Source organism: Vanessa cardui, chromosome 16, assembly GCF_905220365.1.
Source record: "Vanessa cardui chromosome 16, ilVanCard2.1, whole genome shotgun sequence".
Lineage (NCBI taxonomy): Eukaryota > Metazoa > Arthropoda > Insecta > Lepidoptera > Nymphalidae > Vanessa > Vanessa cardui.
The window spans coordinates 1,458,081-1,484,174 of NC_061138.1; the positions used below are offsets into that span (position 1 = coordinate 1,458,081).

At 32.9% G+C, this 26,094-nt stretch overlaps 2 protein-coding genes across 2 annotated transcripts in view; one reads left to right on the top strand and one right to left on the bottom strand.

Moving 5' to 3' along the window:
• LOC124536066 (adenylate cyclase type 2-like) overlaps window positions 1–19,415 on the bottom strand; it is a 225,159-nt gene extending 205,744 nt beyond the window's left edge. The window contains exon 1 of the mRNA XM_047112496.1: window positions 19,372–19,415. Coding sequence (XP_046968452.1) covers window positions 19,372–19,414 — 43 coding nt within the window. The 5' untranslated portion in view covers window position 19,415. The remainder of the gene's footprint in view (window positions 1–19,371) is intronic.
• Window positions 19,416–22,188: 2,773 nt separating this feature from the next.
• LOC124536445 (pre-mRNA-splicing factor ATP-dependent RNA helicase PRP16) overlaps window positions 22,189–26,094 on the top strand; it is a 104,809-nt gene continuing 100,903 nt past the window's right edge. The window contains exons 1-5 of the mRNA XM_047112986.1: window positions 22,189–22,667; window positions 23,010–23,306; window positions 23,597–23,797; window positions 24,110–24,204; window positions 24,573–24,775. Of these exons, the coding sequence (XP_046968942.1) occupies window positions 22,336–22,667; window positions 23,010–23,306; window positions 23,597–23,797; window positions 24,110–24,204; window positions 24,573–24,775 (1,128 nt within the window). The 5' untranslated portion in view covers window positions 22,189–22,335. The remainder of the gene's footprint in view (window positions 22,668–23,009; window positions 23,307–23,596; window positions 23,798–24,109; window positions 24,205–24,572; window positions 24,776–26,094) is intronic.

The window sequence follows — 26,094 nt, forward strand, 5'->3', positions numbered from 1 at the left end:
CTCTGAGTATTACTTTTTTTATATATGCTGAGGTCTATCTATAGTATATATTATTATAGGCAATAATAATATATTCTGTGAAATAAATAGGTCTACGTAATTCTAAAATATATTATGTGAACGTGGGTGATACAAATGATATGAAACTGAAATAATTATAGTAGCATTTATCCTCCTGGATATTTAAACAAATCATCGCTCTGACGCAATCATTTCAGAGTTTCACATACGATTGATGGTCAATGATCTTTATATTCAAGATGTAGAGGAAGCAATAAACTATAGATAAGTACCTATGTATGTATTTATTTTAATTTATATCATTTGTATGATTTATATCTGAATTATTTTTGGCTATGGTGATCCTATAGATTACCAAGGCCATAAAATAGTACAACAACGAATAGAGATGCATTCTCCATACGCCAATAGGACATCAAATTCAACAAGGTTTAAAAGAGTCAATTTAGAAACAGTGTAATGGTTTTTTTAGTTGCTTCTCAAACATATTTTGTAATGTTTTGTATGTATGGAAAAATATTAATGTTTTTATGAGAAAGGTGAAAAGGTACAAGGGACAAACACAATCTTGTTACTCCAGTTACTCGACTGCATAGAGTCAGTAACTCTTTTGTGGGGCAATGTATACGCTTCTACAACAGGATCCCAGAAAGCGTTCAAAATGCTTCTGTTGCCATATTTAAAAAAAATGTTAAGAAACGTTTGTTTGCAAAAGGTACATACAATAAGCGAGCTTATGTTTGATAGCACACCTGGGAATGAAACGATCGCCTCCTGGCTATTTCTAATCATATACTACTATGTATCTTATTAATTTGACAAAAAAAAATAACAAAAAATAAAGACCTGCTGAGTTTCTTTCGCCGGTTCTTCTCAGGTCAGGGTGTTCCTTTTTCCGAACCGGTGGTAGTGTTAATTTGACAATCAATAAGTAACTGTAAGTAAGGAATTTGAGTTTGAGTTCATGCTTTTGAAGGCGCTGCTGTATACCTCCTTCCAATATTTGGACTACTATTGCATATATCTTAATTTATTTGGGATATATTTTTAATCGTCATCGTGAAACTCAATTACTGATATTATAAAGGTGAAAGTTTGTGTGTACGAATATTTGTTACGCTTTCATGCAAAACTTACTAAATGGATTTTAATTAAACTTTACAATAATATAGATTATTCATCAGAAGGCGAGCATAAACCCTGGCCAATAACTACTGTTATACAAATATGTTTTTATAAATTATAATCATTATAAAAAAATTATACAACTCAACTAGTTAAGTTAAGCAAATGACGAATTACAATTATTATTATTAAACATATCTAATTAATATAGGTATAATTTTGATATCTCGACTATCATCATCATCATCTTATTCCCACACAAACTTTACGGTTCCATGGATGAGAAAATAAAATATGAAGCAATTAATCGCAACCACGCTTTGCTAATGATCAAAAATCCACCAATACCTTCGCAGCTCTACATATGTAATAACTTTTCATTATTACTTATAAGTTGACTTGTTTCAATGTTTTTTTCCGACACGTGTAATTTTCTCACGATGTTTTCCTTGACGTAAGTGAGTTTACAACAATGTCATTATTAACTATGAACTACTAGGCGTGGTTTAACTATAAGTTTATTTTGGAATTTTCTTATTTTTATGCTAGAATTAGTAATAGGATCTAAAGAATTCTTTTATAAGTCCTAGGAAGTCAAATAATACACAAAAAATTGCGTAACTCTTATTGATTGAGAAATATATTCCTGTTTGACATAAAACATTCATCTAAAACCAGTAGTTTTGTTTAAAGTTATTAATTATGCTTACCTGGGTAATTAAGAACCCGGAATCGTTGCTAATGATTCATGTTTGCTAAGCAAACGACCTAATCTAAAATAAAGCGTTCATATTAACCGATGATTGCAGGTTCGAACCCAGGCAAATGAAATTCAGCCATATGTGATACCACCAATCCGCATTGGAGCAGCCTGGAAAAAAGTATTCCTAAACTTCTTTTCAAACACAGATGGGTCGGTTACGAACGGAAAGACTTCTGAAGGGACTTATGAAGGGAAGAGTTATTTACGTCAGAAAGCAGGGAAAGCCATTGGTCCTTGAATTAACTGTTATAAAGATTTTTCGATAGGACACCCTAAAAAATTTTTCGTATTTAGTGTTTGAATTCAGGATCTCGAGATCTGCGAACTTATATCTATGCCATCCAATATACCGACAAAGCGATCAATGTAACAATAACATCCTCCATTGATAAAGGTATCCTAGTCTATATATGAAACAATGATTATTCATAGAGGTATTTGTAATATATTGTAACATATCTAAAGCGTATCGTTGACAGATTTAACTAAAACAACAGATATCGTTTGGCACGCGGCCCGCGCCACTCTTTGATGTATGGCCCGGTCATTGGGTATGTTATTAATCCTATATGACTAATTTATTTGAATGATTATCTTGAACTTGTCAAATTATTGTTGCAAATTAATTATATATATCCTTCTTGAAATTAACGGGATTAATATGTACATTTTTTGGCTAATAAGTCGTCGGGATGGCTATAAAAACATTAGTTAATCCAAGATTTTTTTTCTTTGATGCAAGTTACCTAATATTCAGACCATTAGAAATTCATCGATAAAACTATATTTAATTTATTTAATATTTTTGGTATAGGTTGACGGATGAGCATGTGGGCCACCTGATGGTAAGTAGTCACCATCACCCATAGACAGTGACGCTGTAAGAAATATTAACTATTCTTTATATCTTCAATGTGCCACCAACCTTGGGAACAAAGATGTTATGTCCCTTGTACCTGTAGTTACACTGGCTCACTCACCCTTAAAACCGGAACCCAACAATACTGAGTACTGTTATTTGGCGTTAGAATAACTGATGAGTGGGTGGTACCTACCCAGATGGGCTTGCACAAAGCCCTACCACCAAGTAAATAAATTCTTTAGTTTTCATCAACCTATGTAACCATTTCGTACAGTAGATAAAATGAAAGTCATATTATATTTTATCATACAAAATAATTTAGTATTTTAATAAATATCTTATACTAACACACTACACACAAACTATCAATATATCATATAAATATTTCACAATACACTTTAAGAGACCATTTAAACTTTGATTTTATGATCTGTGGTTCACACAAACATATTGAATTGATGACGTATAGCCATTCACACGCGTACATCAAAGCCGGCGTTTCTATAATAAAATACATTTCAGAATCAATAGTCGTAAATCTAATAATTAACGAAAACAATTCTATTTCGATGTCAAGTTTACAGTAACAGTAAGCCTGCAGATTTCCCACAGCTGGGCTAAGGTCTCCTCTCCCATTAAGGAGATAATCCACCAAACTGTTGCAATGCATGATGAATTTCGAAAAATTAGAGCAATGCAGGTTTCCTCGCGATGTTTTCCTTCACCACTAAGCACGAGACGAATTATAAACACTACAATATTCAGCGGTGCTTGCCTGGGTTTGAACTCACGATCATCGCTTAAAATGCACGCGCTCTAACCACTGGGCCATGTCGGCTCGTTTCAAAATCAATGGTCATAAATCTTAAAATTAACTAAAACGATTCCGTTCCGATGTCAAGTTTACGGACGTCTAAATTCGATCAAAAACAAACACAGTTTCGCATCAAGGGGAACGTCACAGACAACTATAATAAATCGCTTAATGTGCAGTATATTTACAATCACACTTCAAAGCACTTTGAAAATATCCGTTACATTCGATGGACTTTTTTTATATGGGCGCGAGTAATTGACAGTTCCCGATGCGATAGTCTAGATTGCTCTAACACGTCGCTCGATAAATGAAAGTAAGTTTTGTGATGTACAATGCGTTAACATGTGCATGTCTTTGCATGACTTCATTCATAATAATAATACAACACAATTACCATATTATGTATTATTATCATATAAAAAATGACTATGAACCTTTCAAAATCAAAATAAACTTTATTCAAGTGGGCTTTTACAAGCACTTTTGAATCGTCAATTAACAATTAAGTGAAGCTACCACCGGTTCGGAAATTAGATTCTAACGAGAAGAACCGGCAAGAAACTCAGTTGTTACTCTTTTTCAACATTTAAAAAATACAAAGTCATGTTAATTTTTCAATTAATATATACGGCGTGTAAGACAACAGGTATTAATTCCACGCTTTTTTATCATCTACAGAATCTTGTATCGAGTAATACGCCTTTTTTACCAATGTATTTTTTCATAAACGATTTGAATTTACGAAACGGCAACGTTAAAAATGTATGCGGAATTTTATTCGTATTTACATGGATGCTATCGTACCAAATAATGAAATTAACAACAATTTTATGTATATCCTCATCAACATTGATCACTTTGATAGAAATAATGATAATCGTCATTGTATGCACATACATGACTTAAGAATAAGCTTATATCACCGAGATTCGGACATCGCAAAGTACATGTAACGATCTACTTGAATATAATGTATTAGAAGAAAATTAAAGTCACAAATAGCAACACTGTGACCGGATATATAAGGACTACTGGTTGGCGATAATCGTCCATTCGCTTGGCTGTCAGAATATTTAGCGATTAGACTGTCATATAATGAAAATGTCTGTTGGCCGCCATTGAAATATTTAAAAAATATCATTTTCGTAATTCTATTTCTAATATCAGAAGCGGGAATCGAAGGCTGAAAAGCCATTGAAAGCCTACATTTCTGATTTTATAAACTAAATTAGTACTACTTTTTGGTTATTACCTTATGATATGGTTAATTAATATTCGAACGGAGTTTTTGTCTCTGCGATGCCTTCCAACGACCAACGTAACAAGCGAAAGCATCACGAGCGCAACAGAAGATCTTCTGAAAAGATTATGCGCGTTTGAAGACTTCAGTTGAGACGCAAGCTATCGCAACGACCGGCGCTGGCCCTAGCCGCGCCGCCGAGCTGCCCAATACAACACCATCAAACACACCACTGCGTGAGCTGGTGTCAGTGCAAGTGGGGACGCAGCCACTGACTCCACGCACCAGCTACATAGAATCAACGCTGTCTGAGGACGTGGTGACGCACGCCGTGGGGCGTGTTTTGACGTCCTTTGACCGCCATCAACTGTGCTCAGGTCAGATCCAACCGATTTTTTGTCTCTGATTTTGCTTTTAAGGTTACGCATTGTTAAATGCCTTCGTTTCGGATTCAATTTACCGACTTCCTTTCCAATGAGATAGAAGACGTTGGTGGTTTTATAAAAGATGGTCAGGTTAGGCCGAGTAATTATAAAATTGATTCATTGATTAAATTGCCTTGTGTCGCTGTTTGCTTTGTTAACTGATATACTTCTTGTTTTCTATCCTATTCTTGAGTTAGATTACGTACTAAACTAGCCCGTATTTCTGAGTTTTGGCCATGTTGTGTAACGAGTTTTGTTCAGTGGAAGAGACCCGTGTAAATCCTGTGCGCCATGGTATCGGGTTGACCCTGTCACTGGTGGTTTCTGGGGTGAGTCGGTGGCGCAACCGACAACAGACCTGTGTAAATCCAGCCTTTATTAGATGATACTGGTGGTTTCTGGGGTGAGTCGTTGGCGCAACCGACAACAGACCTGTGTAAATCCAGCCTTTATTAGGTATCTGGGGTGACCTACTAGAGACCGATGTAAATCCTGAGTGCACGAGTATGTACGAGGTATTTGGTTGCGTGGGAACAGACCTGTGTAAAGCCTATTTGATTGAAAATCTTATGTGTGCCGTTTATATTTATATTTGTTGGTTATGTTGAACTTAGCTAATTCGTACGTAATCTAACGCTTCTTTATGAAATTAGGTCAACTGCTAATAATAACAGAGGTAAATAAGTGTGATTATTTTAGGCTGTGTGTGTCTTGACAGAAACCGATGATGATGACGCAGAGCAGCCATGGAACGCAGAGCAGCCATTGAACGCGGAGGTTGTTGCTGGACCTTCATCGTGTTCCTGCTGAGGACTTCGAGCACGCAGTCCCGTCAGGAGAAGCCGTATTAGAAGAAAATTAAAGTCACAAATAGCAACACTGTGACCGGATATATAAGGACTACTGGTTGGCGATAATCGTCCATTCGCTTGGCTGTCAGAATATTTAGCGATTAGACTGTCATATAATGAAAATGTCTGTTGGCCGCCATTGAAATATTTAAAAAAATAACATTTCTTAAATCTATTTCTAATAAATGGATTTCGATTTGATAAAAGCAAAGTAAAGTAACAGCCTGTAAATTTCCCACTGCTTGGATAAGGCCTCCTCTTCCATTAAGAAGAGGCTTTGGAACATATTTCACGACGCTGTTCCAATGTGGGTTGGTGGAATGCACATGTGGTAGAATTTCGATGAAATTAGACTCATGCTGGTTTCCTCACGATGTTTTCCTTCACCGCCGAGCGCAAGATGAATTATAAGCACAAATTAAGCATATACTATATATAGTGGTGCTTCTCTGATGGTGATGTTGATTAAGATGCATGCGTTCTAACCACTGGGCCATCTCAGCTCCTTTGATTTGATTAAATATACTTGTGGAATATAGGTATTCAGCAATGTCATAAATATGTGGATACCATGTACACGGTAAGTATTCTAACATTACTAAAATAATCTCGATAGGACTTTCATTCCCATACTGTATTTTTTTAAATAGATAGGGGTACGGCGAAAATTGCCTAGTAGTCATCACCGTCAATAAAATTGTAACCATTCCTTAAATCTCCAATATACCAAGAACTTTAGGAGTCTTAGGAAGGAAGGAAGTTTGTAAGAATCTTGTGCCTGTAGATACACTGGCTGACTCGCTCTTCAAAGTAAGTATTATTGCTAGGCCGAAAAATTAATGATGATTGCACAAAGTCCTACAAAGAGATGTGTAGCTAATTGTTTTTGATGTGAAACTTCAATTATAAGAGTCTGTGACGCTGACGCTGTGACGTCACACGGCATGTTCTCTTCTAAGGGAAAAAAGAATGTATTCGTTTAATAGTCATTCATTCATTCGTGATAGCCACATTTCTTTTGAAGAACGAATGCAATTTCTATATCTAAAGTGGCACTCCAAAGCAATGTACTATAAAACATGATACATTGTGCCAGATTGTTTGACGTTTATAGTGACTGCTCCACTCCTTAGGGTCATAGATCAGAGTTATGTAGCCTATAACTCAATAAACGACCAATCAAACGCAAAATGAAAAGATACAGATGAAAAATTTTATGTTATGTTAGCTGCAGCAGACATTAAATGTTTACATATGTGTTTTAAAAGAATACTACCAATATTAATATATTTTATTTTAACATTATTTTATCTGATATATAGTCCGGTCGCTGAGGTAATGGATTCCTGACATCTGTCAATTGGTAATAACTCGTAATACGCTACAAAAATAAACAGTTGACATAACCTTGTAACAGCGTAGTTGTGTTTATTTAAAACTAAGTTAAATGCAAAATTAAAACATTTACTCAAGGTTGACAAAATTGTATTATTTTTGTTGTTCGTTGGGAATATACAATATTACTTTTAACGTGTACTCTTCCCCTTTCAAAAAGTTATATCGTCTATTTGAACATAACTTGTCAGAAATACATTCTCTCAGCGTCTGGATATTAAGCGATAAACTCGTGGCTAGAAATATTTTACTAGACTATTGTTGAGTGTAAAAGGAATATTATCTCGTGAAATAACTTACAGATCATAATCTAAACTCAACGTATATTTCTTGCAGGCATAGACAAATGTATATAATAATAAAATCTGTCTTAAATAGTTTATAGAATACTACATAGTATAAAACAAAGTCATTTTCTCTGTCCCTTTGTCCCTTTGTATGTTTAAATCTTTAAAACTACGCAACGGATTTAGATGCGGTTATTTTAATAGATAGATGGATTCGAGAGGAAGGTTTTTGCATATAATACATGGACAATATAGTAAAGATACACTGATAATTTTAGAAGTTTGAAATGTGATGTCGTAAATAAACAAATTCTGTAGTATATTTAGTATTAGTATTGTACCCGTGCGAAGCCGGGGCGGATCGCTATTTGAATAATGGTTTGTGACGGAATTTTTATAGGAAGTTATGAATTTACTAAATAGAACTATTTCCAAAATATGACAATTTTAGTGTATTAAAATAACACATCATTAATAACGGACATACGTAAATCGTAAAACATTAATAGTTCCGGGAAACATTAAACTACGAACACTCACATATGTACATATACTAGATACATAACATAGTATGAAGATTTAAATTGGATCTAGCCCTTCATGATTGAATTTACTAATTCGAAATACTTGTATAGAAACAGGCCGTTCCCTCCTTTATTTACTAAAGTGCGAGTAATATATATTAATACTTAATAAAATAACCCTTTTTTATTTCAATTAATTTCACCTAGTTCACTTACGTCCTTGGGAGTATGTTTCAAAACTGACATATAACGATACGAATTGATACTAAAAGAATAATCATTGTTTTCTACACTAATATTATAAAGAGGAAAACTTTGTTTGTTTGGTTGTAATGAATCGGCTCAAAAACTACTGGACCGATTTAAAAAAATCTTTCACCATTCGAAAGCTTAATTAATCCCGCATAACATAGGCTAAATTTTATTTTGAAAAAAATAGGGTTCCGTAAGATATTTTGGGTTTTTCGGACAAAAAAGGAAAAAATCTACCAAAAAAGTTGATTTTTTGCGTATGATGCCTAAACTATAAAAGATAGAACTATAAAATGTTCTAACTCCGGTCATTAGAGGGCATAATGGACTCCGACCCTAAGAACCTCATCAGATTCGTGGCTGATGTTGGTCTGGCTGAGGTGTTGTGATCACGAATTTGAGGTTTATCACAATAGATCCAAGCGCGGGTTGCAGTAATTCTTCATGGGATATTAGAAGACTGATTATGAACCGTTATCTACGCGGGCGAAGCCGCGGGCGACCGCTAGTTTTATAATAAAGGTAAATAAATAAATACCTCATTAAATTAAATTGCTTTTAAAATAAAATTAATGAAACAAAAAGTAACAACAACAAGTAACAACAAGTACAACTTTTTAATTTTGTAAGGTTATATCATATAAGAAATCCTGTGTGTTCACAATAAAGTTCAACTGTATTCCAATGTCGTATAAGTGTATCCTGCTGCGCTCAGAACAAAATGCTGTCATTCTATTTGTAACAAGCGGAAATTTCTTAGGGGAGCGAAATTTATTACATTTTAAATCGCTTATTTTAAATTGTGACACTGTCTGTTCACACGACTACAAACAACGATTTTACGAATACAATATATAAAGTGTTGTGCATTTGGTATTTTATTAGTGTCTTCACTACGTAGTATAAAACAAAATCGCTTTCCGCTATCTGTCTCTTTGTATGATTAGATATTTAAAAATACACAACGAATTTCGATGCAGTTTGAGTCAAAATATGTATAATATATCCACAAAATAGAAGAGAACACACAGATACCATTTTTGAGTTTCTAAAGTGATGTCGTAAGAAGTAATGGATTGTATTGTCTAATGACTGAAAAACTGTGGACGTGGGACATTCTGTAGTAAATTTATTAATTAGTAGCAGCATTGCACCCGTGCGAAGCCAGGGCGTGTCGCTAATTCATAATATAGTAAAGATACACTGATAATTTTAAAGGTTTGTAATGTATGTCGTATAAAGATATCTACCGCTTACATTGAAAACGCTGGACGACAGATCAAAATAACGAACTACAGTATTGTACACCTTAGGAATAACCCCCAATAAATACTTTTTAATATTTATAAGAAATCGTGCCTTATAATATTTACGAAGCGATTTTAAGCAATAGACCATTAATACTTATTAAATTAAGTATTTCAAATACAATTTTCATTTAATATAGATAAATAATATAGCCCTTTACAGCATTGCTAATAAGATAATTTCATTGAATGTTTTCGAAGATGTAAGTGATTCAATCTAGGCACAAAATGGTTTCTATTGTCTAATGACAAAAAAGCTGTGAACGTTGTATATGAAGATTACATTATATGTTATATTTATTATCAGCATTGTACCCGTGCGATACCGACGCGGGTCGCTATATTATAAACAATGAGTTGACGTACAACAAATCAAATTTCGATAAAAAAGTCTGATCTTTCGGCGTCATTAGATTAAGAGTTTTTATATTTTCATTGAAATCCAGTAGATTTAATTAGATTGTAATCTACCGAAAAATAATGCATTAAATTGTAAGCAGTATGTTACGGTACACAATATTAAGACAGATTAAAATCTCGCGAGATAGATTATAATCTAACGGTATTTACAATTTAACGGTGACATATAAATGCCATACGATGGCTTAACATTATTAACAATAAGGATGTACATCTTCATATATTTATCGACTAATAAGGCATCGATGAAAAATCTGATTTAGTTATTCTATATGGTCTAATCGATAAAAATCACTAGTCAAAACATTTATAATTTATCGATAAATTCACTTAGGTATATTCTCCATAAAAGCTGGTGGAAAGATTACCCAAATGGACATCTTTGCCTTGAGCTAAGCGATATTGAACATTCCTTGTACCACAAAAGCTTTTCTAATCATCGTTTACCTGTCTTGTTCCTTATCCGTTAAAAGCTGCTAATATTAGTCTTAAGAGACAGCAATAAATGAAGTGGATGAAATGGGTTCCTAAAGATAATTCACCATATGTATTGAGATACTATATATGTGTATAAATAATTATTTTCTTTTAAATATATTAACGTGCAAAAATAGAACAGTTTAGTATCTTTTTTCCTTTATTTGTCCATGTTGTTGTTGATTGATGAGCCCGTGCTATCAATTAAGAAAATAAAAGTGCCCAATATGGATTTGTGTGTTCGGAAATATATGATAGTTAAGACATTTTTAAGAGCTGATATGGCCCAGTAGTTAGAACGAGTGCATCTTAACCGATAATTTCGGGTTCAAGTCCAGGCAAGCACCACTATATATATGTGCTTAATTTGTGTTTATAATTCATCTCGTGATAGGCGGTGAAGGAAAACATCGTGAGGAAACCTGCATGTGTCTAATTTCATAGAAATTTTGCCACATGTGCATTCTACCATTCCGCATTGGAACAGCGTGGTAGAATATTTTCCAAACCCTCTCCTTAATGGAATATAATTTACAGGTTGTTACTTTACTAAGACATTTTAAGTTTTCTTTAAATTATCAATAATAATTCTGGTTGAGTTTCGAATATCATTTGGACACTACCTCAAGTTGATCGGACATTTTAAAATTTCTACTGCAATACCTTCTTCAACCACCAAGTCTGCGTAGGAATAATCCCTTAGCGTTCTGAAAACCATATCAAACTGAGAGTGTCCAAGAACGCAATTATAAACGTTTCTTCTCACGTAGTTTATTTATTTGTTATAGTTTTCTTCCACATTTAATTACTACCAACTTATTTATCCAAGTGCCAATTTATATCAAGATAGGGAACTGTACGATAGCAACTCTGAATAACTATTATAGCCTTACATATAAAGACGGGTCCACATGTTTGGCAAACATCGACAAACAACAAACTGTGTCCGGATGGGTGTCTGCCTGTTTTTGTTTATATTCGCCAGTGTCGATGTCGGTTTTAATACATAAATCAAAGGTTGTTCGACAAACGTATTCGCGATGTATCCAAACGGCCCGCGAGCTTGTGGGCTGCGTACGACATTAGCGAGGTTTGGGGGTCATTTTGCTTTTGTGGAAAGCATTTCTTTTACCCAGCTTACAATAGAGTGAAATAGCAGAATATTAAGAAGCCCTTTCGCTTTCTTTCTTTGCCTTTCTCTCTATTTCTATAACATACGGTTTTATATAAAGTTATTGAAACGTTTTTTTATGTCACAATTTTTGTATTTTAAATAAAAAAAAAATTTCAATGGCATTTTATTTTATTGTTTCTGTTGTTTAATACTTGATAAATAGCAATAATAACTTTCACTTTTGCTCCACGACATTTAACCACAAAATAATAGTTCCACAAATTCGTCTGCCACATGCATCAAGCCTGGGGGTGGCGAGTTTAAACAAGATGATTGTGGTCACTATTTGGCACGTGTTAGGCGCTTACGGCAAGTATATAGAGCCGCCTTAAGATGCTTATGTTTGATACAATACGCTATTTACATGCGATGTGCGCAATAAGAAAATTGTTTATGAAATTATTTTGAAAGATTCTATTCACCGACTGGGAATGCCGACGATTGTCGTTTCATGTTTGTACAGCGACAACTGCGTAAACCAGACCTCGACCATCCGATGCTTCAGCATATATGCAATGCGTTTTAATTTCATTGTAAGTTGAGAAATTATGTTTTACAACCTTCTGCTTTATAGAATCACACAGCTGCACACAATTTTTAATAACATTCAAGGGCTTAGTTGTCCGTGCCTTTTTTACTACATTTGTTTATGGCGGTTTACAATTTTCTGAAGTTGAGAAAATATGTTATACAACCTCCTGCTTTATAAAATCAAACAGCTGCAATTTTCTTAATAACATTCAAGGGCTTAGTTGTTCGTGTCTTCTTTACTACATTCTTTTATTTGTTTGTGGCGGTTTACAATTTTCTTATTGACTAAACATCAGCAGATCTTCGCTGAGGTTAGAGCTCGCTGTTATTCTCGAAAGACGTTGCCTACGCTGACTTATTTTTTTCTTTTTATTGTACAATGTATATGGCTATGGCTTTACTGAAATCCAACAGACCCTGTTCCACGCTGGAACCATAGACAGCACAGCTTTGTCGGCCGTGATATATACCTACATGTTATAATGCCATGGGAAGATCGTTAATGAACACCGCAGTGGAAAATTTTAAACGAAGTCTTAATCACGATAATGTTCGTGTGATATTTGTTATGTAATTACGAATTTTATAGTCTGTCTATCTACATATAAATTATATTTAATGAAAGCCCTATTGTTTCGATTTAATATCCTTATGTTGTTCAATATAAAACGCTATGTATGGTCTTATATAATGCATGACGTGATGTATGGATAGACTTAGAATATATTTCCAATTGTTTATTATTACTCTTTAATATACATTTTATTTTTTAATCAACATCTCATACTCTAGAAGTTCAAAGCATTTTACGTAAGAGTATGTATATGACAAGTAAATTATGTTATTATAGAAAAAAATACTTTTAACAGAAGATTTTGTGTATTTCACGTAAATCTTTAATAATTATATAATATTATTATTAATTATTAGACATATTACTATATGTTAGGTACGCTTCGTAGTTTGACTTGCTTTAAATAAAGTTTATACGATGAGAAACGAGTGTGAATCTGAGGCTCTTTGAAATAAAACACGTCTTTACAGGAGTGAAGATGCTTTACTAGGAAGTTAAAGCAATTTTTTTTAATCCAAGAAACAACCTACAATTTGCAACTGTAAGTCATGCAAACAAGTAAATACTACTTTACATATTTTAGCATATTAAATTAATATTCAAAACAACCATTAATTTAATGATCATTTTCCAGGGGATTCCATATAATAACTAACCATAATCATTGTCATGGTTGTTAATATATTGCTGAGTATTTCTATATATAATCTCGTATCTCTAAATATAGAGGGTTATTGGTAATTCGCAGTATTCCCGTTAGGTGGTGATAAGGGTAACTATTTGCGTTAATCATAAACTATTATGCATACTGCAAAAGTTAACCATTTACACAAAAAACTTAAATTAGAATCAAATTTTTAAACTTGGAATAATAATTTCTTTTTTTCAATATTAATAAATACCCAGGTTTAATACCTTGTATGAAGACGTCAGAGCATCATTAATGGTATGTGTAAACGCTTCAACCACGTGAGTTTTTATGGCAACCTAACCTAGCGAACTATATTTATTTAATTTTTTTTTATTTCCTTTAAATTTAGACTTGTCGCAATAGATACAATACTAATCGTTGTCATAACATCGTATAAAACAAAGTCGCTCACCGCTATCTGCTCCTATGTATGCTTTAAATGCTTTAAAATTACACAACGTATTTTGATGCAGTTTTTTAAAAGATTTTACTTAATCTTGAATCAATCTATTCGAGAAGAAGGTTACTATGAATATAAATGTACAAAATAGTAGATAAATACTAGTTAACTATAATGTATGTCTCTGCGTAAAGCAATAGACAGACCATATTATAAGTTTAGAGCTTCTATCAGAACTTGTGAATTGAATCTCAGTAATCGGTAACATGAGGCGAGATGGCTTGGAGGATGAAATAAATTAACTTAGCTCAAGGAGTTGTTTAGCTAGTGTTGAAGAAAAACACTTTAATGTATGTGTTTGTGTGTGTGTGTGTGTGTGTGTGTGTGTGTAATTAAATTAACTATACAAGCTGAACGACGCAAAATTTATAAAACAAATTTCCAACCCAATTTTTTTCCCTTTAGAGGTGGATTTTCATAAAATGTGGATTACTACATCCTATAAGGAACCTACCCGCCAAACTTCAGAGTGCAGGTGATCTTGGTTTACATACACAATGTGTATAATATAATACAAAAGAAAATCTAACAGAAGAGAGCATATTGCTATCTCCACCTCAAGAGCGATAAAAAAGGATAGCATAATATCCTTTCTATCAATAGCTTAGTTTTGTGTCGTCATCATATGTATATTTACATACTTACAAGAATAACATGTACTTAATTAAATGCTCTAATCCTCACCTGTAGATATGCGATAATATGTAAATGGTTTTATTAACACATCACGTAACATCGATACTTTTTCTGGTGTTAATTCCTTCCGACACATGATTTACTGAACAAAAATTATAATTTTATTATTATATGTTTAATCAGGCTATTGAATAAATTAAGTTCATTTTATCACTTTTAAATATAACTATTGTAATTTTATATTTATTGAATATGAAAAATACCGTCACAGCTACAAAGGGTCCACTGAAAAACTGGTTTCGATTTTGGAATCCGACTGAAGCTGCGTGGTTCACATATTTGGGACACGATTGCAGCTATTGTTTTTTGCGTATTATTCAATGTATTGTTAGATCAACCTATATATGTACCTATTATATCTTTTGATTTTTTATGTTTTAGGAGGCAAACGAGCAGGAAGTCATTGTTTTTTTCATGTATTATTCCATTTATTGTTAGATTAACCTGAATATATGTATATACTTTTTGATTTTTTTTATTGTTTAAGGAGGAAAACGAGCGAGAGACTCACCGGATGGAAAGTGATTACCACCGTCGATGGATATCTGCAACACCGCGCAGCTTGCGGGTGCGTAGCCGGCATTTAAGATTGAAAATTAATTTGAATAATTAATTTGAAAATTAATTGAAAATTAAAAAAAATTACGCAAAAAACAATAGCTGCAATCGTGTCCCAAATATGTGAACCACGCAGCTTCAGTCGGATTCAATGCTCTTTACTTGAAGGTTCTCAAGTCGTATCAGTTCGGAAAAACCGATGCAGAGGTGTTGTGCAAGGTAGAAAATGTCTTTAAAATCACGCTGTTGTGGATTTTGTATCAAAGATCGCATCTAAAAACAACTACTTAGCGGTATGTTTTCCTGTTAAGTACAAGGTACAATAGATTGTAATAATTATCTTGTTATCTTACAAAGTGTATAGATGCCGACCATTATTTTAATCTATGCGAGAGCACTTGACTATCCTGCTTGTATATAACAAGAAACACTAATTACGGTAATTACAACGAGCTATAATAAAATGAATGAGTTGCAATCATCAATTACACAACGAATAAACTATTTCCCGAAGTTATTATTACAGTGTGTATTTTTATCTGCATCTCATCGCTATTGTAGGAAGTAAAAACAAATTTTCTAATTCTGCTCAATCATTGGACACAGAGTAATGGAAGAGATGGCTGGAAGGAATGAAGAAATGACGTCAGAAAGAGAAATATGGAAGAAGAAAACATGCTGCGCCGACCCCAAATACAATTGGGATAAAACGGGCCATCTTAGACCTTGAAACCCTCGATAGGTCGGTGGTGGAATTACGATTGACGAGATGGTCTGGACGATGTAACATTGCTCTTCGTATCTCTGCCTATTCGCTAGTTTATTTACCTCATTCAAAGAAAAATAAATAACTTAATATTGATCAATAGTCTCCTGTCATCTCAAGAAGGTTTGACGTTTATTTCAAAAGACTGATAAACAGTAATTGAATCAATGAACAAGTGACAGTTTTATCCGAAACATTCATGTTTTCATTCATGTCCGGGTAGCTACCACTCAATCATGACATTCTACCGCTATTATTGTGTTCCGGTTTGAATTAGTGATCCAATGTAATACAAAGGACACAACATCCTCTTCCCAAATATTGGTGGCGCATTGGCGATGTAAGGAACGCTTCATTTTTAACAGCGCATATCTATAAGTAATTGTAATCACTTACATACACTTTAAAGAAAATAGTGATATTTATAACCTTCCTCAGTTTTTTGATGCGATTTACTTCTCCTTCTACTACATTATGTACCACAGATCTTAATTAAGATATGTTTAAATATGATACAACAAAACTCACTACGAGTATTCAAAACGGGATATTTACTTTGTTTCTTTTTGTCTGGTGATTGTTTGGTGGCTCGATATTTCAACATTATACGCATGTCTTATTCAAAAGAATATTCACTACTTAGGTATATCCACTTTTAATTTTTATTCAAAAAGTTCCGATATGTTCACCATATGAATTTCATAGATTATTCATATTTCGACCAAAGATGTCGCGTCAATTCAATGTAAAAATGTTTATTTCACTTTATTCCTCGTCTGTAAATATTTTTCAGTAGGTATATTAAGTACCTTGATAAAGAATGCTAGGATCTGCCAAGGTTATAAAGAGAAATTGGACATTTTTGCTGCGCTGTCATCGACCTTCAATCGTCATTAATTAAAGTTTAGTCATGTGTACCCAACCTAATTACCTAATATCCGACGTCATAATGGATTCCATGCCTAATTTTAATAGAACCCAATCTGCCGATCCAGCGTTGCTGAATAACAAATATCCAATCGCATCTATATTCCAACAACAACAGCCTGTTAATTTCCCACAGCTGGGCTAAAGGCTCCCTTTAGAGGAGAAGGTTTGGAACATATTCCAACACGCTGTTCCATTGTGGGTTGGTGGAATATACATGTGGGAAAATTTCTATGAAATTTGACACATGAGTATTCCTCATGATGTGTTCTTTCATCGCTGAGAACGAGTTGAATTTTAAACACAAATTAAACACATGAATGTAGTGCTGCTTGCCTGGGTTTGAACCCGCAATCATCGGTTGGGATGCACGCGTTCTAATCACCGGGCCATCTTGCCTCATCTATATTCCATATAAATAAAAATGAATGCGTTTATATTATGTTTGTCCTCTATGCGTTTCTAAGCCATCAAATTGTGATAAAAATTTTATAATTCGCTCCGTGTACGACTGGAAAGGCTCCAGGCGCAATATAATAACAAAACCAGCGCACAGATTATTTATTTAGCATTTATTTTATTTTATAAATATGACAAAAATCTCCTTTTCACATAACATGAGCGACTCTTTTGCTTTTTTTTTTTTAATTATTATTTTGCGCGGGAAACCGTCCTGTATTATCTTTAAAGCCATTCGAGTGACGTTCTGAAATCGAATACACTTATTTTTATGAATTCGGATATCGCAAAAAATGTGAGTTTTTTAAATAATTGATAATAATATAAATGTAACTACATGAATAAGTATTTCTATCAAATATAATTATGACATATTTAAAGATCTCTAGATATCAATATTATAAAGAGGAAAACTTTGTTTGTTTGTTTGTAATGAATAGGCTCAAAAACTACTGGCTACTCCGATTTAAAAAAAATCTTTCACCATTCGAAAGCTATGTTACCCACGAGTAACAAAGGCTATATTTATTGCTAGAAAAGATAAGGAATACTTACTAAAGCTTAAGTAACGTAACCGAAGTTGGACAAAACGGGCCGCTAGCTATTTTATAAGTTAATATTTGCGTTTTAAAAAGAACATCATATGATATCATAAGGGTTATAGATTTTATTGTCTTATGCGGCACTTCGACCCTTTTAATAAAACAATATTCGATTGACACAAATTGAAGTTTATTACTTTAGATCCATCCGTACAGAACACGCAACAGGTTCGCCAGTCATAGGTCAAAAAAATCTATACATATAATAAAATTGAAGTCATGAAGAATTTGTAATATTAAAATAGCCCTTTTTTAGTCAATGTATATTTATGTTTACACGGTACACATACCAAAATAAGATTTTTTACAATATTTCTCGGTCTGTCTGTCTGTCTGTTTGTTCCGGCTAATCTCTGGAACGTCTGGACCGATTTTGACGGGATTTTCACTGGCAGATAACTGATATAATAAGGAGTAACTTAGGCTGCAATATTTTTTTTGTTAATTTCAAACGCGTACAAGGTCACGGTCACAGCAAGTGTGTTATAAATGTATTTGTACTGTAGTATAATGGCTATTTAGTGACAGACAGACCGATTGTATGTGTGCAATCTTTATGCAATCTTGTTGCTGATTGAATTAAGTACAATTATTATTTATTTTTAAATGACCATGACATCACTTTTTTTATTAATTGACATTGTTTTTTTTTAATAATCTGCTAGTATACAAAGCAAAGGTCACCTATCTTTTGTGATTGATTTTTAAATTATGACATAATGTAGGTATAACTTTGTTCATTTAAATAAAACATTTGAAAATGTATTCTAATATTAGATTATAACTCATAATTTCGTTGTCTTGATATCAGTTTTTATTTATATGTAACATAAGAAAATAAACAATTAATGAGTCACCATTTGCGTACGTTGATTTCTTGGTAGTATAAATAATAAATAAACATAGATTTAAAATGTATAATGGACACCGGAATACAAATACTTGTCGCTACAGGATATTGAACCGGAGACTTGGGGATAGAGCACCATTTGGTGATAACCAAGTAAGAATTTCTAATGTCGTGATATAAAATAACACAAAGGTCACATACAAAGAGGCCAAAACTAAAATTTAATAACACATAATTTTGTTTCCATTTAAATATATATTGAATGTAACATTTAATTAAGACTTCAATTAAAGATAATTATATTTTCTCGTACAAACCTGGCACGTCCTTTTCTGCGTTGGTTTCGATGTCAGCCATCATCATTTATAATTTTTAACCGAATCGAATCTATTTTAAATTTTATGTCACTCGCTATAAATTGCCCCTAAATTGACCTTGTCGCGCATCACTTATTTATCACAAAACACAAACACCAGTATTCACTATTTAAAATAATTAACAAAAGATCTTCACACCATAAAGAACCTTTTTTTAAATAAAATGGCTATCGAAATAATCTGCGTCAACTTTCCCGCCACTTTACGATATTTTGTCTCCGACACTACACGCGTCTTGTAACCGCGCGAGTCAGTAACAAACTGTTCTATTTTTGTTGAGTCAAATGAAAAGATTTTATTCATGAGTGTAATTTTGTGGATATATATTATTTATATTCACTTTAATTACATGCCAGTAGTTTAAATAACAGGCAATTTTCTTTATACATTAGTTAGAACTATCTCGAAAAATAAATTCGATGTTACTTAATAAGAAACGAGAACTTCGTAGCAACGAAAGAAAAAAGTTTTTTTTTTTTTTTTTAATACAGTTGACCATCAGTTTTCTATTCTGTTCCAAAATATAAATTCATCCAAATGTCTTATGCGATTTTGTTATAATTTAAAATACAATTTTTAGAAAATATATAGTATGATAATGGCTTAACACTGTAAATTTTTTGAAAAATATCCACAAATAATAATAAATACTCACAAACATATAAATTACAATAAATTATTATTAATAAGAAACACAAACAACTTATCAATTATGATATTGATAGATGCACCAACATATACAGCTGTAATGTATTATTTAAAACTTAAAAAGGACCTGGCCTTTTTCGAAACACACTTCGAAATACTAAAAATTTTGTGCTGTCGCAGTAGTCGGTTGAGAAATAACTGAAATTGTTGGGTCGTAAATTCCCTCGTTGGAACCGTATATTCCTGGAGCACGAAATATTTGATGCTCAGAAGCGGTATTCGGTTATAATCCTCAGGTAATCTCAGACCTTAGCGCATCTTATAAATGTACGATGAACTTCGCATACTCCAAAATAACAAGGAACAGTAAATTTTACACTTAACATTTTCTAAGAATTAACAAACTGATCTAATAATGTTTTATTTTTTTATTTATTTGTTTTTAAGAAAAACTAATTATGTATACATTTCATATGGTACTGGATTACAAAATAATTGAATAATAACTCCCTAAACGTGAAAATGATTTTGTTTTATTTTCGACCTCAGAACGGATAAAGGGGACATTGGGGATTGTTGTGAATTAAAAATTTAAATGAATGGAAAACCTTTGGACCAAAATCCAATCAGGTGTGGTGTCAGAAGCTTCCATTACATTAAATATGTATACCGTTCAAATGCGATTCGAGATCACATCGAGAGTGCTCTGTATTATTTTGACAAAACACAAGAAAATAAAAAACAATGAAACATGGAAAAGCTTGGATTATAATCCAAGCTTTTCCATGTTTGTTATCACCACAAACATTACAAAATATATCAGGATTGTTTGCATAATATCTAGAAGTACTAGCCATAATAAAATAGTAACATAAACTTTATCGATATTATTGTAATAGTGACTAATTAGAAACAAAACCGAGAAAAAATTAAATGAGAGTAGTAGGTAAACTAGAGCTGATCAGCAAAAATTAATTTTTTCATTGATTTTTTGGGAAATCTTTATTTCACATTTATACATACTTTTTTGAACTAAAATTTTCTTTAGATTTGTACTCTACTTAGTCAAAAAACTTGAATTGTATTTCTCTTACATTCGATAATATAGATTATTAAGTTTACTCTATAACAAAAGCTTTTACCTTTTGTTTGTATTTATTAAGTTACATTTATTTATTAATATCATTTAACAAAATTCGAAGGCGGACGAGCAAATAGACCATCCGATTGCAACTATTCCTTACATCACTCTTGGGAATGCAATCAATCTTGCGAACTAAGTTTTTCCGCCCTTCATGCATTGTACTAAGTCAAACACTCTTGAAACTGAAACACAATAATACTAAGTATGGTTGTTCGGCGGTAAAATGTGTGATGAGTGGATAGTACCTACTCTAACAGTTTGATCAATGCTCCACTGAGTTTAAAAAAGTAAAGAAGTCATATTCTATAAGAATAAAGTATTAGTTTGGACTCTTGAAAAGAATTTCGAGATGACTTAAGTACTCGACGAGAGAGAACGTCCCCTACGTTGCCATTGCTAAGTTTCTCAACTCATAAAATAATATTACTCGACATTCACTTGGCTTAAAATCTCAAGATTTCTTCTTCTTCACAATAAAGGGGGAACTACTAATTTATTAAACATAATGATAGCAACGTATTTATTCAGACTGCATTTAATCGAATTTATACTTTATTATATCAGTATAGTGTTTACGTGATAAGTTTATTTCATTTATAAGCTTGCTGTAACCGAGGTCATCAGCCCTAGGTTGGGTCATTATAAAAACAATTGATATTTATATTAATAAATTGTCAGTGGTTACTCAAATTTTAACATTCAAATAATTTATGATACAACTTTGATATAATTGACTAGTGATTCTTGCGTACTGACAGTCAATAAATAAAAAACTTGCTTGTTTTAATTTTGTTATCAAATTTTAGCTTGAAATAATAAACGTAAATATTAAGTGTACCCTACTTGTTAAAATTTTATAAGATAGCAACACCACACGTATTTTATGTGTATCGCAGACTTTACGTAAACTGACAATCATTCATAATGTCAATGTCATTGTCAAATGTCATAACTAAAGTGAAGCGTCCAAGTGTCACTACACTACATGGATTGTTTTGCAACTTGTGGTGTTATGTTTAGCCGAAATTTATTTTAAAGTTACTCATAACACTGACTTAAAACGAGTCTGCTGCAGTCATAAATTTATCTAGTGCTTGTTTACATTTCATGCGATGTCAGACAGCGAAGAAAACCTACATCGCTTAGAGGGGACATCTTCGGATGCTCCCTGTGGTTTAATCATTAAAAAGAAGGATAAACCACCTGATTTTCAATTTGCTAAGCCTTCTCTATTAGGCTTAGACAAGTTAGCTGCAGCTAAAAGGAAGCAAAATCGTCTGATATCGTTTCAAAATGAGGAAATGGAAGGTGAGGATACGGATAACAAAGAAGATGCCGCAGGTGTAAAGGATAGGAAATACAGGCGGCACAATGAAGAAACACCGACATATACTGGCGGACTGTCTGAACAGGCTAGAGAACGAATGCTTGAACGATTACAAAAGTAAGAATTTATAAGTCTGTTCTATTTTTAAAATTCTATTCTTAATTTACATCATATAGTCTTAGTAAAAGTTTATCATGATCCCATAGAAAATCATTTTCCATTTTACTTCTTATGTCTATGGGCACTGTGTCTACTTGCTATCAGGTAGCCCATTTGATCATCCTAAGTAATGATTTATTTTATAAAAAACAAGATGGAAATAGTGGATGTGTGTTCATATCTTTATTGGAATTGTGAAAATATTTATTAATAATTTTATAAGTAATATAGAGTAAAGAATCCTTTTGTTACTTAAATATTGATAATGGATAAGTTATGAAATAAAATTTACAATTTCAGAAAAGAAAGAGAAACAAGGGAGAAAGGTGTGCATTATTCTACACAAGAAGAAAAAAGATCTCGTTCAAAGGATCAAAATGATGACTTATTCTATCGTCACCAATATGAGAGACGTGACAGAGATAGAAAGGACAGGGATAAGTCTGGTGGAAGATATGACCGAGACAGGATGGATAAAGACAGACACAGAGATTCTGATAGGAGGGACAAGGATAGAAGAGATCGTGATTCAGACAGAGATAGCTCTAGAAGGAGTTATTATGAACCAAGATTTAAAGATGAACCTCGCACTCCCAGGTATAAAACTTTCCCTTTTGGCATTCTTTTATTTGCTAGGCTAATTTCTTTAAATATTGCTTTCAAAATTTACAAATTTTGAAATAAAACTGGTTATAACAGATTTGAATCGCATATATTAATTATTTTTAACATCCCACATTTCGAGCACTTTAAAGCATTTGTGGTAACGGGTAGACTGACCACGTCAGTCAGTCAGTTCCATTCAAATCCGTTATAACTAGTTTTATTTCAATGTGTAATCGCAAAAATTTAAGACAAAAGTTACAAATTTTATTAATTCTTTTCAGCCTTAAAGTCCTCAAACCAACTGACAAAACGGCATGGGACGATGATGACGATGATCCTAGAGCTGTACGTAAATCAAGCTGGGACTTTCCCACTCCGCTGCCAAGAGATGGTCCTGATAGATCTACACGTAGTGATCGACGTCCATTGCGAGATTACAAGGGAAGGCCATATGATGATACAGTTAGGGCTACTCCACATAAGTAAGTATACAAATATAACTATACCTTAATATATAATCAAATAATATTATATCTCAACTTAATATGACAATAGTTGTCACTTATCTACCATTTGTTCCGTTATTTATTTTTGCTTTATTGTTTTGTAAAGAAAGTAAACCAGACGTTTTTCAATTCAATAGTAAACAATGATTGTTTTATTACTACCCTGTAACCACATTACTATTTATTTTCTTTGTAAGCTATGACTTATATGTTAGTAACATACACACATATACAAACTTTTTTGCGATATATTTGTAATTTATTCTATGATTGTGTTTGTGTTACTAGGTGGGTGAGTTCTCGACGTGGCTTAGATGTTGACGACCCTGAATGGCAAGAAGCCGAAAAAAAACTAGACAGAGCTTGGTACAATATGGGTGAAGGTAAGAGAATATTTTGTTAATTGATTTTGTCAAAGAGCTAGCTGCCTTTGATCAAATAACAAATATATTACAAGTGACTCCCATGATTCCCATATTAAAGTTTTAACTAAAAGCATTAATTAATAGTAATAGACTAATTAAAACTATATAACCATGCTTTCCAAATTCAAGGCATCATAACTCTCATCTCTTTGAATAAAAACTTTATAAATTCATCATTAAGAGGTTGATAACATTTATTACAATTTTTGTTTGTAAATGTATAACTTATATATTAATGTGGATATGTATAATGTGTATACAAAAGTTTTCACATTTATATATATAATTTATATATATGCCCTTTATAACCTTTGCATTTTCTTCAGGTGAAACAGACGAATCTGATCCGTTTGCGGGAACTAGTGCTGAATATGTAGCCCGCAAAGAGGAACAGATAGAAAAGAGAAGAAATCGCAAAGTCTCCGCAGCAAGACAACAAATAGACAAGGACAACGAGCTGTGGGAGCGAAACAGAATGCTCACTAGTGGTGTCGTTCACGCTATTAACATAAACAATGATTTGGATGAGGTAAGAAATATTCCCATATCTAAACGCAAATCATAAATTAAAAGAAAGATATTTTACATAGGTGTTATGATTTCATATTCAATACAATAGAATCCCAATTATCCGGATGAAATATAACCAGTATTCTGTATAATCGAAAATCCGGATAACCAAATTCAAAGCAAACAATATTTAAAATTCAATATTTTTTTTAATATGTAGTGCATTTTATTTAGATCCAAACAAATGAGAGCGCAAGTTCATCGTCCGTGGCGGGAATAAATTTGTCGTTACATGTCTCGTTGCGCCGTCAAAACATTTTTTAAATGAATTTCTTACTAATTAAAGCGGAGACTGATGAATCCGGATAATCGGGATTCTGTTATACATAGAACACACTTACACACTCTGTGGCGTAGCTAGGTGAGGAAGGGCCCCGGTGCATAGAAAAATAATCGTCCCCTGACCTCCTTTTTCCCATCCCTCTTTATCTAATAATTACCCATTAAAATTATAGATACCAAATAAGAAACTTACGGTTTATTAGTGATAATCATTGTATGTGCACTAGGAGTAAGGATAAGCTTATAACATATATAATAGATGATAAAAAAGCGTGGAGTTAATATATGTTGACTTCCAAGCAGGATACATTAATTAAAATAATTGTATTTAATTAACGTGACTTTGTATTTTTTAAATGTCAAAAAAAGAGTAACTACTGAGTTTCTTGCCGGTTCTTCTCGGTAGAATCTACTTTCCGAACCGGTGGTAGCTTCACTTAATTGTAAAATGACGATTCAAAAGTGCTTATAAAAGCCTACTTGAATAAAGTTTATTTTGATTTTTGATTTTGATTTAATTAGAGGGCCCCCTGAACACCGGGGCCCAGGTGCACTGCACCACCTGGCCCTACGATAGCTACCCCACTGCACACACTATTGTTTTTGTTGATAACACAAGTATATACCATAACCCCTGTTACAGTAGCGCACCTGATGAAAATTCGCTTGTATTATAATCTATACAATTTGAAAGTCCTTATGGTTGTAACCAAAATCAGACAAAAAATAAATGACCATTTGAATTTATTTAATATGGTAATACCAAAGTTATAATAAGTTCAGGGTTGCCGATGCCTATTCACCTAATTCCCCAAAAATCTAAGCGAAATTCCCCAAATTGGGGAAAGAAATGTCCCAATTGGGGAATTGGAACACAGAATTAAAGGAAAAAAAAAACATGTTTTTGTATGTTTGTTTTTCATTTCCTAACAATAAAATCCAATTTTCGAGGTAAATTTCGTTAAATCAGCCTAGTCATGGTTACTGACGACCTTT